The 17093-nt window shown below is 37.3% G+C and overlaps 1 protein-coding gene across 10 annotated transcripts in view; it reads right to left on the reverse strand.

Annotated features, from left to right (window-relative positions):
- Positions 1-17093, reverse strand: part of si:dkey-151g10.3 (serine/threonine-protein kinase WNK3) — a 56650-nt gene that overhangs the window by 23232 nt on the left and 16325 nt on the right. For all 10 annotated transcript variants that reach the window (XM_048179363.1, XM_048179357.1, XM_048179365.1 and 7 more), the window contains exons 3-4: positions 1887-2059; positions 534-754 (exon numbers count right to left, since the gene is read on the reverse strand). In XM_048179363.1, coding sequence (XP_048035320.1) covers positions 534-754; positions 1887-2059 — 394 coding nt within the window. The remainder of the gene's footprint in view (positions 1-533; positions 755-1886; positions 2060-17093) is intronic.

Below are 17093 nucleotides of genomic sequence, written 5' to 3' on the forward strand. Positions count from 1 at the left end.
TCTCCCATACAATCCCTTGTGATTTAAACTAGTTTAAAGCCAGATGAAACAGCGCTGACATTCTCACCAACACTGACGTGGAAAACAGGAGAAACATTGAGCCGCAACAATACAGTTAGAAGGCTTTTCAATCCACAAGTCGCCAACATTTACCATGATTTACTGTAATAACACTAACTAAACCATCGGATTGTGGCATAAATGTGGCATGTGTTACATTATATTAAAAATGTAGACATTGAATGTAGGCTATTAAAGGAGTAATGGAATACAACTACAGTATTTGTTGTTATTAAGCTTTAGTCTAGCAGTTTTTGTGCGCTTGTATACCAAATGTCTAAGGGTACTGTTTTTCATAGAAACAATATAGTTACTATTTAGCATGATATTGAGGTGCAATGCATGGTTTGAACTGTGGTTAAGACCTGCACCCCATTCAGGAAAAGTGTCTTACCAAAAGGCTATAAAAAGGTCCGTCACATATCAAAGAACAACATCTACTATACACAGGAAACTAAATAAAAGACACAGACCTATGACACTCTTGGCAAATGATGTCCGCATGAGGGTGGCAAGGCCCAGGTCACCAATCTTTACTGATCCGGTCGGGCCTGTGATGAAGATATTGTCACACTTGAGGTCACGGTGCACAATGGGTGGCGTACGTGTGTGTAGGAACTGAAGACCCTTTAGGATTTGCCTGCACCAGCTGCGTAGAACCTTGGGCTTCATCACCTTAAAGCGCTTAAGGTACCTGAAGCACAGGAAAAACAGTCATGAGTTCATAATGAAGTAAGAAGTTTGAACCCTTGATGGATGTTGATAAATTGCCTAAATGGTAAAACAAGAAATAAATGAGTAACATTTTGCATGCATACCACAAAAAATGTTAAAGGTCCCGTTTTTCGTGGTTTTTTGAAGCTTTGATTGTGTTTATAGTGTGCAATATAACATGTGTTCATTTTTCGCGTGTAAAAAAACACAGTATTTTCCACATAATTTACTTATCTGTATACCGCTGTGTCCACTGTCATAAAAACGGGCTGATGACTTCCTTGTTCTATGAAGTCCCTCCTTCAGAAATACGTAACGAGTTCTGATTGTGCCAGCGGTTCCTGTGTTGTGATTCGACAGCAGCTTAGCGAACCTTGCCCGGAAAGGTCACGCCTCTTACCATAACGTGGAGATGCACGCGCTCAGTGTTATTGTAAACATGTCTTTAATTTTACCCTATCAATTTGAGCCGGAATCAGACCCGGTGATTGGACTGCGGGATGAAAATAATAGCGTTTCGACGACATGGCGACAAACACACACTACAAATGCAACTCTTGTGTATTCCTGTGGGCGGAGGTTAGTCAAAAAACTGTTTTAGTGACGTCATTAAAGAAGGAAGTAGAGGGATGTAGTCCAAACTGGCCGTTCGATAGGCGACTTCTGTTAAATAAAATATCTCGCTTGGCATTGAACTTTGAGCTTTAAAATTTTACAGATTTTATTTATTCTCTAACAACAACATTACACACTAACTAAAGTTTGAAACATGGGATCACGAAGAACGGGACCTTTAAGGATGATGACAGAATATGGGGCAAAACATTAATCGTTTACAGCCAGGGCTATAGCTGGTTATCCGGGGTCCCGGTGCAGGTTGTTTTCCCCCTTGAAATCATGTTTCTGATGGAGTGCCCGAAGGAGGGGGGTGGGGGTTTCTATCTATCTATGTACCTATCTATGTATCTATCTATCTAAATATACACACACACACACACACACACACACACACACACACACACACACACACACAATTCATAGTATAATATTATCATACTCATAATATTAATATTAATATATTCAATTACAAAGAATAATGTAATGATACACACGTTTTGAGTGTTCCCGAGGTCATGAGCTCAGTCACTAGGACGATGCACTTTTTGCCTCTAAGAACAGACTCCCAGGAGTCATAGAAACGCACAATGTTGGGGTGCTGTAGACCCTTCAGCATTTCAGCCTCCTCTTTAAACCGCTGCTGCTCCGCCTTGGTCAGCTTTCGATCCTGAAACATGAACACAAAACATTAAATACTGTATTAAATGTAAGTAAAACGCAGTCTGTAATGATTTAAAATTCCATTAAATTGTTTAACTCTTGCCAGTCTGCATCTCAACTTCACATTAAAAAACTTAATCCCACTGACTTATACAGAAAGAGGAAAAAAGCAGATTAACTAAACCACTGACATTTCTGAACCAATTATGACTGTACTTTTAAGCAAAAATGACATAAGAAATGGAACAGCTCTTGATTCAAGATCCTCTTCATGAAAGTTATAATTATGCCCACACCCAAAAGTGCTCTCGAAAGTCCTATTAATCATGTTAATGACCAAGTCATAAATATTACTAACTATTCTGTGATTTCATATAAATGTGATTTAAATGATCACAGCAAAGTACTCATAAATTATATTGTATTGCCTCATTAATGATGAATGTCAGCATACCATGATAGCACAGCACACTTCCAGTCACTTGCTGCTGAGAGAAAATGAGTTCCCCTTTAAAAAATGTGCTGCGAGAGAGGAATGTTCAAAGCTTTGTATCCATTCAGTTTTACTGCAAGAATGTAACCCTCCCAAATATGCAGCGTTATGTCGGTCATCAGCGAATCTGCCATCTTTGGTGGTTTCAATACAGCACTATGGCAGGTGGGGTGAAGGGAGAGATATTTGGAGGTGTATTCCGACGGCTGATCACAGCAAAATGCTTGGTTCAGCATGGGCACATGAGCTCAGCGAAGCTTCATAGACAGTACACTACTGATTAATGGTCACCAGGTGGCGCTGGCAAAAAGGATATGTGTGACAGGGAGGCAACACCCAGCATTAGCCTAAAAATCACATTTCAGCCACAGCGGCCACCATGACCAGATTGCCCCAGTGTGGCGGATGTTGATTAAATCCCTTCTCTGGCACACAGTGGGGAAAATGCCACACTGCCAACACCAAGCACACACTCACTCCACTGGCAAACAGCAAACACACTTATGCAGACGTGCAACACACTGATGATTAACTATGCTCACCCTGAGCAACCCCACGATACTAATAAAATAATATTAATGCATGAAGACAATAAGACCCTCTCCACAAAAAGTCTAAACCTGTGTGACTTTCTTTTGTGGAACAAAAAAAGAAGATATTTTATTTAAAGCATGTTTCAACTGTTTGTGTCCATACAAAGAAAGTCAATGGGGTCTAAAACTACTTTGGGCCCCTTTTGACTTCCATTGCATGGACAAAAAAACTAATTTGTTTTTAAAATATGATCTTTTGTGTTTATCAGAAAAATTAACATTACGTTTTGAAAAAATATGAGGGTGAAAAAATTATGACAGTATTTTCATTTTTGGATGAACTATACCTTTAAGACAAGCTGTTCTTTGTTTCTTTTCTCCACTGAATCTGAACAGATGTTTAAAAAGCCACCCAAAAAGGCTTGTAATCTTTAATCTGCAAGATGACAAAACATCTCTCTGGTTTCTGATTTCATAGATGAAAAAAAAAAAAAGTGTCGTCTAACTGTGATAATCTCAATAGGTTCTAGTGGGTCATTTGGTACATGTAGCTGAATACAAATGAAGTATTGAGATTCCTTGACCCTTTGAGGCTTTGAGTGTTTGTGTGACCTACATGGATAAAATAAATCAAAGATGTCTGGGTCAGAGGCCACGACAATAGTTATGTAAGCAACAGTAAAATCAACAACCAAATGAATGCAAAAAATGCCAGCTTTCACAGCTCGGCAAACTCACTGCATGAGATTTATAGACAATCTTACTTTAATTTCTGTAAACAACTTTGCAATGGCCTGCTGTCTATGCATCAACAAAGAGGGCTAATTTCTGGAGGCTGCTTTGTAGCGTACAATCTGATTTGCCATGTAATGAGGTTTCTCTTGTTAACCCTCCATCTGTAAATCATGTCATCCTCTCCCTCCTTCTCTCTTAAGCTATAAACTATCTAGATGTTACTTTGAGGAAGTATTCTGTGAAAGCTGAGGCCTCTTGTTTTCTTTTCCTCCTTTCTATGCCAGTAAGTTATGCGTAGGCCCACAACCAAATGGCCCGCAGAACTTTGACGAAAGCGCTGCATAATCCAAACACTTGTCATTCACAAAATTCTTTGCATACATTTGTGTTCAAAAGTTCGGGGTCAGAAAGTTTATTTGTAAAGACATTAAAGGATTAGTTCACTTTCAAATAAAATTTTCCTGATAATTTACTCACCCCCATGTCATCCAAGATGTTCATGTCTTTCTTTTGTCAGTCGAAAAGAAATAAAGGTTTTTGATGAAAACATTCCAGGATTATTCTCCTTATAGTGGACTTCAATGGCCTCCAGACGGTCGAAGGTCAAAATTACAGTTTCAGTGCAGCTTCAAACGGCTTTAAACGATACCAGACGAGGAATAAGGGTCTTGTCTAGCGAAACGATCGGTCATTTTCGAAAAAAATACCACTATATGCTTTATGAGCATATTGATAATTTGTGTTTATAAAGCATATACAGTTGTATTTTTTTCAAAAATGACAAATCGTCTCGCTAGATAAGATATTATTCCTCGTCTGGTATCGTTTAAAGCCCTTTGAAGCTGCACTGAAACTGTAATTTTGACCTTCGACCGTCTGGAGGCCATTGAAAGTCCACTATAAGGAGAATAATCCTGGAATGTTTTCCTAAAAAACCTTAATTTCTTTTCGACTGAAGAAAGAAAGACATGAACATCTTGGATATGACATGGGGGTGAGTAAATTATCAGGAAATTTTTATTTAAAAGTGGACTAATCCTTTAATACTTTTATTTAGCAAAGATGTATTAAATTGGTCAAACGTGACAGTGAATACATTTATAATGTTACAAAGATATTCATATTTAAAATAAATGTTGTTCTTTTGAACTTTCTATTCATTCAATAATCCTGAAAAAAGGATCATAGTTTCCAAAAAAAAAAAAAAAGTTACGCAGCACAACTGTTTTCAACATTGATAATAATAATAAATATTTCTTGAGCACCAAATCAGCATATTAGAATGATTTCTGAAGGATTATGTGACATTGAAGACTAAACTGGAGTTTTATATTGTATTAATATTTCACAACATTACCATTTTTATTGATAAAATAAACGTAGCCTTGTTGAGCATAATGGACTTCTTTCAAAAACATTAAAAAAACAAACAAAAAAACAACCACAAGCTTTTGAATGACAATGTACATCACCTTCTGCATTTTTGATTTTACTTGAAAGAGTTTTGAAGAAGCTAATCTGAAAATGCTTTCAGCTGCCAATAAAAATGCAGTACTGTTCAATTTCAATTGATTTGATTCCAAAATGATCCTAATTCAATTCCGCTCTTCAGCCAAAGTGTAAAGGCACAAATATTTGTCATGGTGTCTCATCTGTAATTCTGTGTGAAGGTTCTACATAAATATGTCTGCTTTGATCAGCCAATAAAAACAGAACAGATGGAAATCTGCAGAAGTATTTTCTGTGCAGGTTCTATGTGGTGTTAAATGCTTCTGTGTATGCTTGTTTGTACAGTGCAAGCATACTTTTTCATAGTTTAAATTCCACTGCAGATGTGCGTTCCGTGCTATTTTTGCAGCGTTGCACATGGCATGGCACTTATCTGTAATGTTTTTACCCTGTGTAAGCATTTTCAAAGACCAGAATTATTAATAATTTAAATTCCGATGAATATGAGGATCGATCCGGAATCGTTTAGGCAAGCATTACGACGCATCAGTAAATCGATTTTTCCTCCACCTCTTGCATGTACACAGAATTAGTGCTGGCATAGTCAAGCTTATAACTAAATATATTAGATTGGTGTGACCAAATGTTAAAGCTGAAGAATGTAATTGAAAAACCCATACTGATCAACCACTAATCTGAAGGGTTTCTCTTTCCCATTTTCCCTAGAACTATCAACATTAAGCTTATAATAGTTACAAACAAACCCACATCAGTAACAGAATCACCCCCTTCCTTGAACTTTGACTGATTATTTCCAGTGCTACAAAAAGGTTTCTTTGTGTTGACAGATGCTTCCTGTTTTGTGGTGCACTGAAAATTCGTGCTGAGCTCTGTATCTTGTGGCTGAAAGCTAACATGAGTGCATCTGTGCATGCGTGTGCGGGTGTTTGTCTGAGCATCCACGTGCAGCCCTGAATGCTGAGTTAGTGTCTAAGACTGTCTCGTAAGGGCGCCTCTGACTGTCTGAGTTTCACCGGTCCTTTGCCCTCTTCTTAGCACTGTCTTGTCCTGGTTTTAAAACATTATGTTCAGCAATGTCTAGGAGAAAGTCATTAGTCACATCATGCAATACCAAATGGACAATGTTTTTGTGCTATTGTTCGGTTATCCGGCTTACATTTCCCTTTTAAAAGGATAGTTCACCCAAAAATGAAAATTATCCCATGATTTACTCACCCTTCAAGCCATCCTAAGTGTATATCTTCTTTCAGACTAACAATCAGAGATATATTTAAAAATATCCTGGTTCTTCCAAGCTTTATAATGGTACTAAACGGGGGGTGTGTTAGGAAGCACAAAAAAACAAAACAAAAAAACATCCATCTATCCTAAAAAAAAAAATTAATACGGCTCCAGGGGGTTAATAAAAGCCTCCTGAAACGAAGCAATGGGTTTTTATACGAAAAATATCCAATATCCATATTTAAAACTTCATAAAGTAAAGCAACTAGCTTCCGGCAGATGGCCGTACATATCATTTTGTGGCGGAAGAGCCAGAAGAGCATGACACAAGGACAAGCGCTGAGAATAGAGCAAAACAAACATCGGTCACAAATTAGAAGTCTAAAACGAGAAATGTTAAAGAGAAATGTCAGAGGATTTTGATATAAGAGAAGATGAGCTTCAGTTTGTTGCCCAGCCATATTTGTTTAACCGCGAGAGTCGTCTAAGCTTACACTACTCCTACATCCTGCGTCATACATCGCGTCAGGGGGTTACTCATTTGGCGCAAGTCGACTTGCACAGTATGCGTACGGTTGTCTGGCAGAAGCTAGTTATTTTACTTTATAGAGTTTTAAATAAGAATATTTTCTAACAAAAACCCATCGCTTCGCTTCAGGCGGTCTTTATTAAGCCCCTGGAGCTGTATAGATTATATTTATATAATGGATGGATGGATTTATTTTGGGCTTCAAAACACGCCCCCTGTTCACTACCATTATAATGCTTGGAAGAGCCAGGATATTTTTAAATATATCTCAGATTGTGTTCGTCTGAAAGAAGATAGTCATATACACCTAGGATGGCTTGAGGGTGAGTAAATCATGGGATAATCTTCATTTTTTGGGTGAACTATCCCTTTAAGAAATAACAGTTAGAGAATTAGAACCTGCACCTTGACCACATAATAAACTCTATTATGAGATGCTGAAAGTCACCAGAATTTAAATTACATGGTAACACTTTACAATAAGGTTCATTAGTTAACATGTGTTAACTACATTTGTTAACATGAACTAATAATGAACTGCACTTATGCAGCATTTATTAATCTTTGTTAATGTTAATTTACCAATACATTATTAAAATCTTGTTAACATTAGTTAATGCAGTGTGAACTAACATGAATAAAAAATGAACAACTGTATTTTCATTAACTAACGTTAACGAAGATTAGTAAATACAGTAACAAGTGTATTGCTCATGGTTAGTTCATGTTAGTTAATACATTAACTAATGAACCTTATTGGAAAGTGTTACCAATTACACTTGAAACAAAACAAAAAGTTTAGTTTGCAATTTGCACTGAAGCTTGGTAATGATAAAAGCTGTTCAATATATATGGCTTAGTAGTCACACAAACGACAGCAAACAATGAAACAAGAAACAAACCGGTCAGGCAACCTGTCAACCACACTTTAAACATTATGCAAGTTGAGTTCCCATGTTGAAGATGTGTCTGCTCAGTTTGGCAGCATGTTTGTTCAGTTGTCAGGTGAGGCTGCAGTAGCTCAGGCTACCGTAAACAGCGTAAAGCCTAAGCCAGCCTGACCCTTTCCACAAAAAGAAACACTTCAGGACCTGTCACCTGTTCAGCCCAAAAAACACTAAGCATGAATGCTTGCTGAGCTCCCGCTTGTGCTGATGAAACATAGAGAGAGAAAGTATGCATTAGACAATACTGCATACATCATGGCTTTTAAATTGAATTTAGCTCTGCCATCCATGTTCACTTATCTAACTGAATTCTCTGATCCCTATGGATGTGTAAAGCAATCATGACTATCATCTTTTTATTACTGTGCTAGTCGATACGCCTTTTGGGTTTAACTGCAATGAAGAGGAAAGGGAGGGTAGATGATCAGCTCATATTACTAACACATTCACTGTAATTCAGCAGCATGGCTAAAGCAACATAATACCCACTAGTTCAGTGCGCCGCAATGAAGACACATGCCTGTCAGTGTATGTGTGTGCGTTAGTGAAAAATAAGATGCAACCAGAAACATTTAGATAGTTTAACTGAGCAGTCCTCCAATAACTATTCAATTCATTAATACAAGCAACTGGTTGCATGTCAGAATTACTCAAATATATTAACTCCTCAAAAGTCTAATAGCTAGAACAAAAATGAATACATTTTTCAGAAATAACTGAACAGACTGATTCTTGAGTCACTAATAACAAATTTAGTCATTTAGTCATTTATATCTTTGATATTATTCATTAAGCATTTCAATTAAAAAAACAGAGATCAAGATTGTATTGTTTGTATGACGAGTTTTGAGTGGTTTATGGCCTATCTTGCATGCTTTATTTTTTATCTTATGAATTAGTTTTGTTTTCTTTTATCTTCTGTGTAAAACTGTATAGCACTTTGTTCCAACACACATTGTTTTTAAATATGCTTTATAAATAAACGTGAACTTGAATACGATTTAGGGCTGCCCCTAATAGTCGACTAAATGTTAGTAGATGAGAAGAGGCTTAGTCGACCAAATTTTAATTAGAAATCACAGAAAAAATAAAATAATCACAGAAAAAATAAAATAAAAAATAAAAATCACCCCAGGAATTGGCAAAGTCACAATCCAACAGACAGGCACTGTCCCAAATGGCTCCCTAAACACTCATGGTCTTCCTATGAGTCTGCACTTTCGTGACGTAATGCCCCTTTGACAGTCAGGAAGATGTCTGCTGTGGAGCTCGCACCAGTGCGGGCTTGGCAAAAGTGTGCATCGAGGACGCATATCGATCACTTCTGAAACCTAAAATTGACAAATGGGACACCCTACGGTCTTGTGGACTTAACGGACACACGTTCGCGGCAGCCATTGTAAGTCCACAAGACCGAAAGTGCTATGAAGCTTGCCATTTCGGACAGGGCCACAGATTGTTAACATGACTGGGCCATGTGGTAATAATGTCGGGCAGGAAATCCAAACATTCACCTTTTTTCATTCACTGACCTCAGTCATGGCTTATCATTTGAAACATGTTAGTAGTAGCTTAATGTTATCCACTGCTGCTCGCTCTAACAATGTTAACCTAGATAAATGTTCGCTATTATTAGGCGCAATTTCTAAGTGTTCGTGCGGTGTGTGGAAGATATATTAGTACAGCGACATGTTTAACTTAACGTGCATTTCTCTCTATAGATAGATGCATCCACTGTACTGCAGAGATGAGAGGCAGTATCATCAACTTCATCTTTGTTGCCGACATTGACTAGTTAACATAAACTAGTAGAAATTACTAGTTTATTAACTACTGTGTTTCACACACATTCATAATCATTACTTTTGCCAATGCACTGCGACAAGCCTTAAAACTTAAGCATTTTCCGATGCCTTTATTTCAAAAATTACTTATTTATACAAGCAATTTAATAAATCCTTTGATGCAGTCAGTAACCTCAATAACTAAAATGAAAAGAAAAAAAAAGTAGATCAAGAATCGTTTTAGAAAATTGGATCGGATCATGAGGTGCCTAAAGTTTCCCACCCCCACTGAACAGACACTATGTCTGAATGTGATCCTATTGAACATTGAGGACACTGACCTTTTGCACAGACCGGGCAGAACGTCAGTGAGCTGTTCTCTGTTTAATAGAAGGTTCAGAGCTCTGCCATCAGAAGGAACATGTTCACACAGTGTTATTACCTCAGTTTCTCTTTTACTCAGAGCCACATTATGTCACTGCATGTCTGACACTAAATTTGACCACAACTGATGGGGTGAAAAGTTCTGCTGCATTCACGGTACATTACTCTGAATTAAATGAGTTTAGTCTGGGACAGAGAAAGAGAGTACAATTTTTTTTAATCTTCATTATGGACCTTTTGGCCAACTGTCTGGCTAAAATAAAATGATTCACATGATGCTTCAAAAAATATAATTAAAATCACACAAGTCTTGTCAATGGATTTTGTGACCACCGCTTCCACAGCATGTAATTCTCCAATAAGATCCACATCCAGACTGTAGTTAAAACTACAGAAGATCCTAATCCCATCCAAATCTTTAGCAGTACATATATGAATAATACGATTATTTATATTGTTTCATAGACAGTTTCAGCTGATTAGTGTGCTGCTTGTCTATTTAGAAAAAGACAAGCATCCAAAGAAAAACAGCTTTATTTTTACTCTTTGTAAAATGTCTAAATCAAACCATTTTTCTGTGGTCTGGAGTGCGTTTTGTTGTGGCAGAAGCTGAGCTGGGGCAGACTGGTCTGGTTTGGGCTGCTTACATTCAGCCAGTTGTGTTTCTGCGTGAGTTGTGCTGTCTGTGCAGGCTTTTTGTTCAAGCCTGACAGGCACCCACTGTAATTAACTCCCTGGATCACCCTGTATACTCAATCACACGGTCAGATAGAACACCCCTCCAACACTGTACGCCCCACACACACATACACATGGCATAACAAAGGCACACAACACTGTAGTTCACGTGCCAGTACAGAGCTGCTAGGAGTAGAGAGCATAATAATAAAGGTCTAGTAATAAATGCATGTGTAAATGAAAATGTAATAAATGAACAAAAAACACCCAAAGACATAAATAAACAAAGAACATGTTTAGTAAATATTTATTAAGAGCTTTATATGGGACAGAACAGAGGGAGAAACTGAAATATGAACATCTATTTCCCACTCTTTCAAGTGCTTTAACACAGCTAATCCTTATCTCAACAGTCCGTTCCCTTTCAGTGTGTGTGTGTGTGTGTGTGTGTGTGTGTGTGTGTGTGTGTGTGTGTGTGTGTGTGTGTGTGTGTGTGTGTGTGTGTGGGGTCAGGGTCAGGTTATGCCCACATTGTGGGGACCAAATGTACCCACTAGTATACACTGAAAACACACTGAATGGTGCCGATGAGGATAACTAAAATGTCATAACTCAGACAGGCTTTTCTCTTCGATCATTTAGACCACTTAAACCCTGCACCTTTTGTTTATATGAGTGTGTGGGATGAGGTTCTAATGGGGCTTTTCAATGCAAGAAATGAGGTCTTTATTAGCTAATACAATTAATAAACATCAGATAAGTTGCATATACAAGCGATAATGATGCAAACAAAAACAACATAAGTTCACATTTGCTCTTGCACTGATGATATAACAATCTTTTAGCTTTTAAAGCTTTTAAAGGTAAGGTGTCATTAAAGGACATGCTGGCCAGACGGAACCATCTTCAACAAACAACCTGGAGGCTGTGGAAGAATATCTGTCTAGCCAGATCTGCTCGCCTTATTTAGCTGCAAAAATAGCCAAATTCACATTACGGGGTTATACACTTGTCCGGTTTTATCTGGATCCAGGCCATTTATAGAGAACAAAATCGTCAACGAAATGACAGAACAACATGCCTTCTAACCATCACTACTGCTCTTACTGGCACCCAGTACAAATCTGTCTGGACTCGGTGAGGTCGTAGAGAGTTGCACTGTTCTGAAATAACCTAAGCTGTCCTTCACCATGTCCTTATATCGTACTATAGTAAAATGAATCTCATCCCAAATCAGAATTAAAAGTGAAAGCAAAAAAGCAAACTAGGCCTCACCTCAGCTGAAATGAACAGGTAATTCAAAGTAAGGCCAAACCCCAGACTCAAGTTATGAATGATAGATCATTATTAAGTATTGTTTCATGAGAATTCATAATATGAATGAATACCCAAGGAAGCAATTTTGCTTATCATCAGTTTTGTGCTTGTGTTAATTGTAATTAAAGCGGATTTGCGCAGTTTTGCCTGTGGCGAGGAACTGGTTTTATGAAAGAGAGAGCACACATGTTTTCTTTCGCTACAGGATTGCTCAGAGCGGGGTTTCTCTCACCGGGGAGTGAGAAATGGAAAATCCAGAGCGATCACAGAAAGCTTTGAGTGGTGAGAGGAAATCCTGCTGTTGTACTGAATATCTGCAAGGCTACTTGTGCCATGAGGCCACAGTACAACATAACTCTTTCTCATGAAAGACTGCTCAATTTTATTTTTACTTCCATCTTAGGTGTCATCTGTAATTATAACTGAAGCTTTAAAAAAATGAGTGCAACTGCACTCACATGAAAGGCCAAAGGCAGAGCCTTGCGTTCTTATGATTTATTGTAAGTGCATTAGATCAGCTTGTTTGTGCCCCTCTGCATATATAACCACTCAGGTTTCTCTCTGGGACTGATGCCATGTTAATCTTCTATTTGGCTCATCATTCAGCTGGTCCTTCTCTCACACTCCTTCAGCACTTTTGATTTTATTATACACACTGTATAGACTTCATACCAGAATGTTCTTGACAATACAGCGGTTACTATGCAGGTTTGGCTGATGATTAATTGTCACGCCAATTCAGTAGACTTTTCTGCTTATGTCACTTAGAAGCATGACATAATGAATAATATGAGCAAATATTTGTAAAGAAATATTACAAAGGTTAGAATGACAAATTTAAGGGCTCAACAGTAAAGACTTTTTTAGCTGGTTTGGTCAGACCAGTGGATCAGATTTTGACTTAATTTACTTAGTTATTTTAGCAACTTATTTTTGTATGGACCAGAAATAATATAGTTTTCTCCATTAAAAGAAAAAATGAAGTTTTTCATCCAAACATAACAAAAACTAGGTTTTAAACTGGCGATAAATAGCTGAAAGTTAGCTATAAATTCATAAACACTTCTGCTAGCTACAAGTCTATCTTGGATAAGTTTAAACAACATAGAACACATCATGGAGTGAAATCTATTTCTCTCTGTAACTGGCAGTCAACAAAACTGTTTGGAATTATGTTAAAGGATTAGTTCACTTTTAAATAAACTTTTCCTGATAATTTACTCACCCCCATGTCATCCAAGATGTCCATGTCTTTCTTTCTTCAGTCGAAAAGAAATTAAAGTTTTTGATGAAAACATTCCAGGATTATTCTCCTTATAGTAGACTTCAATGGGCACCAAACAGTTGAAGGTCAAAAATAGTTTCACTGCAGCTTCAAATTGTTCAACGTGATCCCAGATGAGAAATAAGGGTCTTATCTAGTGAAACCATTGCTCATTTTCTGAAAAAAATTGAAAATTATATAAGTTTTAACCAGAAATGCTCATCTTGAACAGCTCTCTTCTTCTCCTCTATTAGAATTCCGGCAGTGTAGACACTGCTAAGTGTATTACTGCCCTCCACAGGCCAAAGTTTGAACTAATTTTTATATGCAATATGCTAGTTCAATAGTATATAACAATTAGTTCAAACTTTGACCTGTGGAGGGCAGTAATACACTTAACAGTGTCTACACTGACAGAATTCTAATAGAGGAGAAGAAGAAGAGAGCTAGTTCAAGATGAGCATTTATGGATAAAATTTATATGATTTTCAATTTTTTTCAAAAAATGAGCGATGGTTTCACTAGATAAGACCCTTATTTCTCATCTGGGATCACGTTGAACAATTTGAAGCTGCAGTGAAACTATTTTTGACCTTCAACTGTTTGGTGCCCATTGAAGTCTACTATAAGGAGAATAATCCTGGAATGTTTTCATCAAAAACTTTAATTTCTTTTCGACTGAAGAAAGAAAGACATGGACATCTTGGATGACATGGGGGTGAGTAAATTATCAGGAAAAGTTTATTTAAAAGTGAACTAATCCTTTAATGAGGAAATAAAGTGAACACAAAGCACTTTATGTTTTAACAATGTACGCCTACATTATAAATGAACTGCACAATGGACTCAAAGCAAAATACTGTGATATACTGTGATATAGTACAGTAGTGTATTGTAAACCTGAACTCACATAATGCACTGCTGTACTGTAAAGGCATGATTTTTATCTTCAAATTCCCTTATTTGGATGAAAAAATTGCAAAGGACCAACTGGATAAACACGGTACTCATTACAACAGAACATACACTAGCACAATCATCACATACAGTTTCTTAAAGGGGTTAGTTCACCCAAAAATGAAAATTCTGTCATTAATGGACTAGTTGCACGTGGCCACCATGTTGGATTTTCGATCAGCGAGTGTACACATATACACTTCCGGTTTCACTTTATGCCGGTATAGAGTGCCGGAGAAAGCCATAAACGATCTCTTATAGTTGTTTATAGAATCAGTTATATCACTTAAAATACAACAAAGATATATAGTACAATCGCATAAGCCAATGGCATGTAAATGCATACATGCATGGGTTAGAACAGATTAAACTCATGGTGCATACGCATATACAGTGACACTAATGCCTGTAAATATACAACTACGATTAGAGTTGTCTGCATAAAATGCCTTGTGAACATTTACATGTTTGCCCTGTGATATCATTTTCACTTACCTAGATCAATTGCTTCATCAATATGATCACTACATATTTTACGATTTCTGGCATCAATTATCTTTATAGATAAATAGTATAAATAGTACTTTATAGTAAAAACAAGGGCTGTGAAAAGGCTGCGATTAATTTACATTTTTAACTGTAGCACAAACAGTTTAATATAGGTACTTTTTTTTTACCCATAGAAAAATATGTTTTTTGCTGCTTAGACAAGACAGATAATGATTTATGCAACAGATGCTCTTTACTCGTCTCACTTGAACTAAATAAATGCAGTAATTAATAGAAACGCACAGGGGAAATACAAACACTTAAAATTATGCATATCAATTGCATTGGCTACTAAATAATACAGTTAGCGATAATAATGTTACCAAATAAAGTTACTTAAGCATACTTAAGCAAGTTACATGAGTCCATATCATATACCCATGTTTATTTATATCTCTGATGAGGATTGATGCTTCGGTTGACAATAGGCCTTTATCACAGTAAGCGTGTCGTCACATCCGGCTTTGATTAGTAGCTCCCCTTTAAATAACAAAATATGCGTCTGAATATTATGATGCCTTTTTTCTTTGTTTCACATTACTCAATGATTGTAAAAACAGGTTGGTGTCTTTAGAATATGTATCTGTGCTGAATTTTACAAAAATAAATCACAACATCAAAGACTATAGAATAACACAAGACACGTCACTCGTGTTGTTTTGAATGGGAGAAAGTGCAACGCGCAATATGGCGGAATAAGTCCCGCCTTCTAAATGAGAGCCAATCTAGTAAAGTCATCGCGTCACTGCAGCAGACGTTAGAAGCGCGCCTCCGAAATGAGCGGAAGTAACCATGCGCACAGGCGAATCACCGCAGGTCACCGGTGCCATCTTGTGCACCTAGTCCTCATGGCATTCCAAACTTGTAAGACCTTCGTATTTTTGATGAAATCCATGAGCTTTCTCGCCTCCAATAGACTGCAAAGTTATTACTTTCAAGGCCTAAAAAGGTAGTAAAGACATTGTTAAAATAGTCCATGTGACTACAGTGGTTCAACCTTAATGTAATAAAGCGATGAGAATACTTTTTGTGCGCAAAAAACAAACAAAAATAATGACTTTCACAATTAAGTGAATAACAATTTCTTCTCTTCCCTGTAAGTCTCCTATGTTGTTCACATAGTTCAGTGCTTCCAGGTTCTACATCAGAACGCTGACTATGTATTGGTTGACACAGTTCATGTGACGCAGAGTCGGCCAATAATGAGTCGCCATTCTGACGTAGAACCTGGAAGCACTGAACTACATGAACAGCGTATGAGGCTGAAATGGAAGAGAAGAAACTATTGAATAAAGTCATAATTTGTGTTTATTTTTTGTGTGCAAAAAACATTCTCGTGGCTTCATAACATTAAGGTTGAACCACTGTAGTCACATGGACTATTTTAACAATGACTTTACTACCTTTCTGGGCTTTGAAAGTGGTAATAACGTTGCATTCTATTGGAGGCCAGAGAGTTCACGGATTTCATCAAAAATATCTTAATTTGTGTTCCGAAGATGAACGAAGGTCTTATGGGTTTGGAACGACATGAGGGTGAGTAATTAATGACATCATTTTTATTTTTGGGTGAACTAACCTTTTATCAGACCACATTGTCTCATTCTTTGTTCTTCACTGTTCCTTGTCCAAGCTTTTCGGGAAACGCCAATAACCACATTGTGTCAAACAGTTCACATCAGGAATCTACCTAAGAGATGGATAGTTTAGTTCTGTATCACATTACTCTCCAAGCAGCAGCATGGACTGTTGGGGTCACGGAGGCTTGAGAATGCCTCCTGAACCCTGAATCATCTGCTCAATCTCAGTCAACAGATTACACCACAATCCATACCGTAATGACTAAAAAAATGACTAAAATAATATCACTGTATCTGTACACATGCCGCATTCTTTTATGCTTATGTCATGTCAAGTACCAGGCTGACATAAGCATAAAGAGGGAGGTAGAGGAAGGATGGACTGTTCACAAATAATGAATTGAGTTTATTTGCGCATGCTGTCCGCATTGTTTTAACACTAATTCAGATAAGCAAACACATGCCGATATATCACAAACTAAAATGGTGCAACTGTTTAGTGAATTGGCCCTTTAGTGTGTGTGGGATTAGCTCCAAGCCAAACACATGACTCCCAACCTTTCAACACAAAGCAACCAAACAAACCACACATGATAAAGA

This window comes from Megalobrama amblycephala, linkage group LG24 (genome assembly GCF_018812025.1).
Source record: "Megalobrama amblycephala isolate DHTTF-2021 linkage group LG24, ASM1881202v1, whole genome shotgun sequence".
Taxonomy (NCBI): Eukaryota; Metazoa; Chordata; class Actinopteri; order Cypriniformes; family Xenocyprididae; genus Megalobrama; species Megalobrama amblycephala.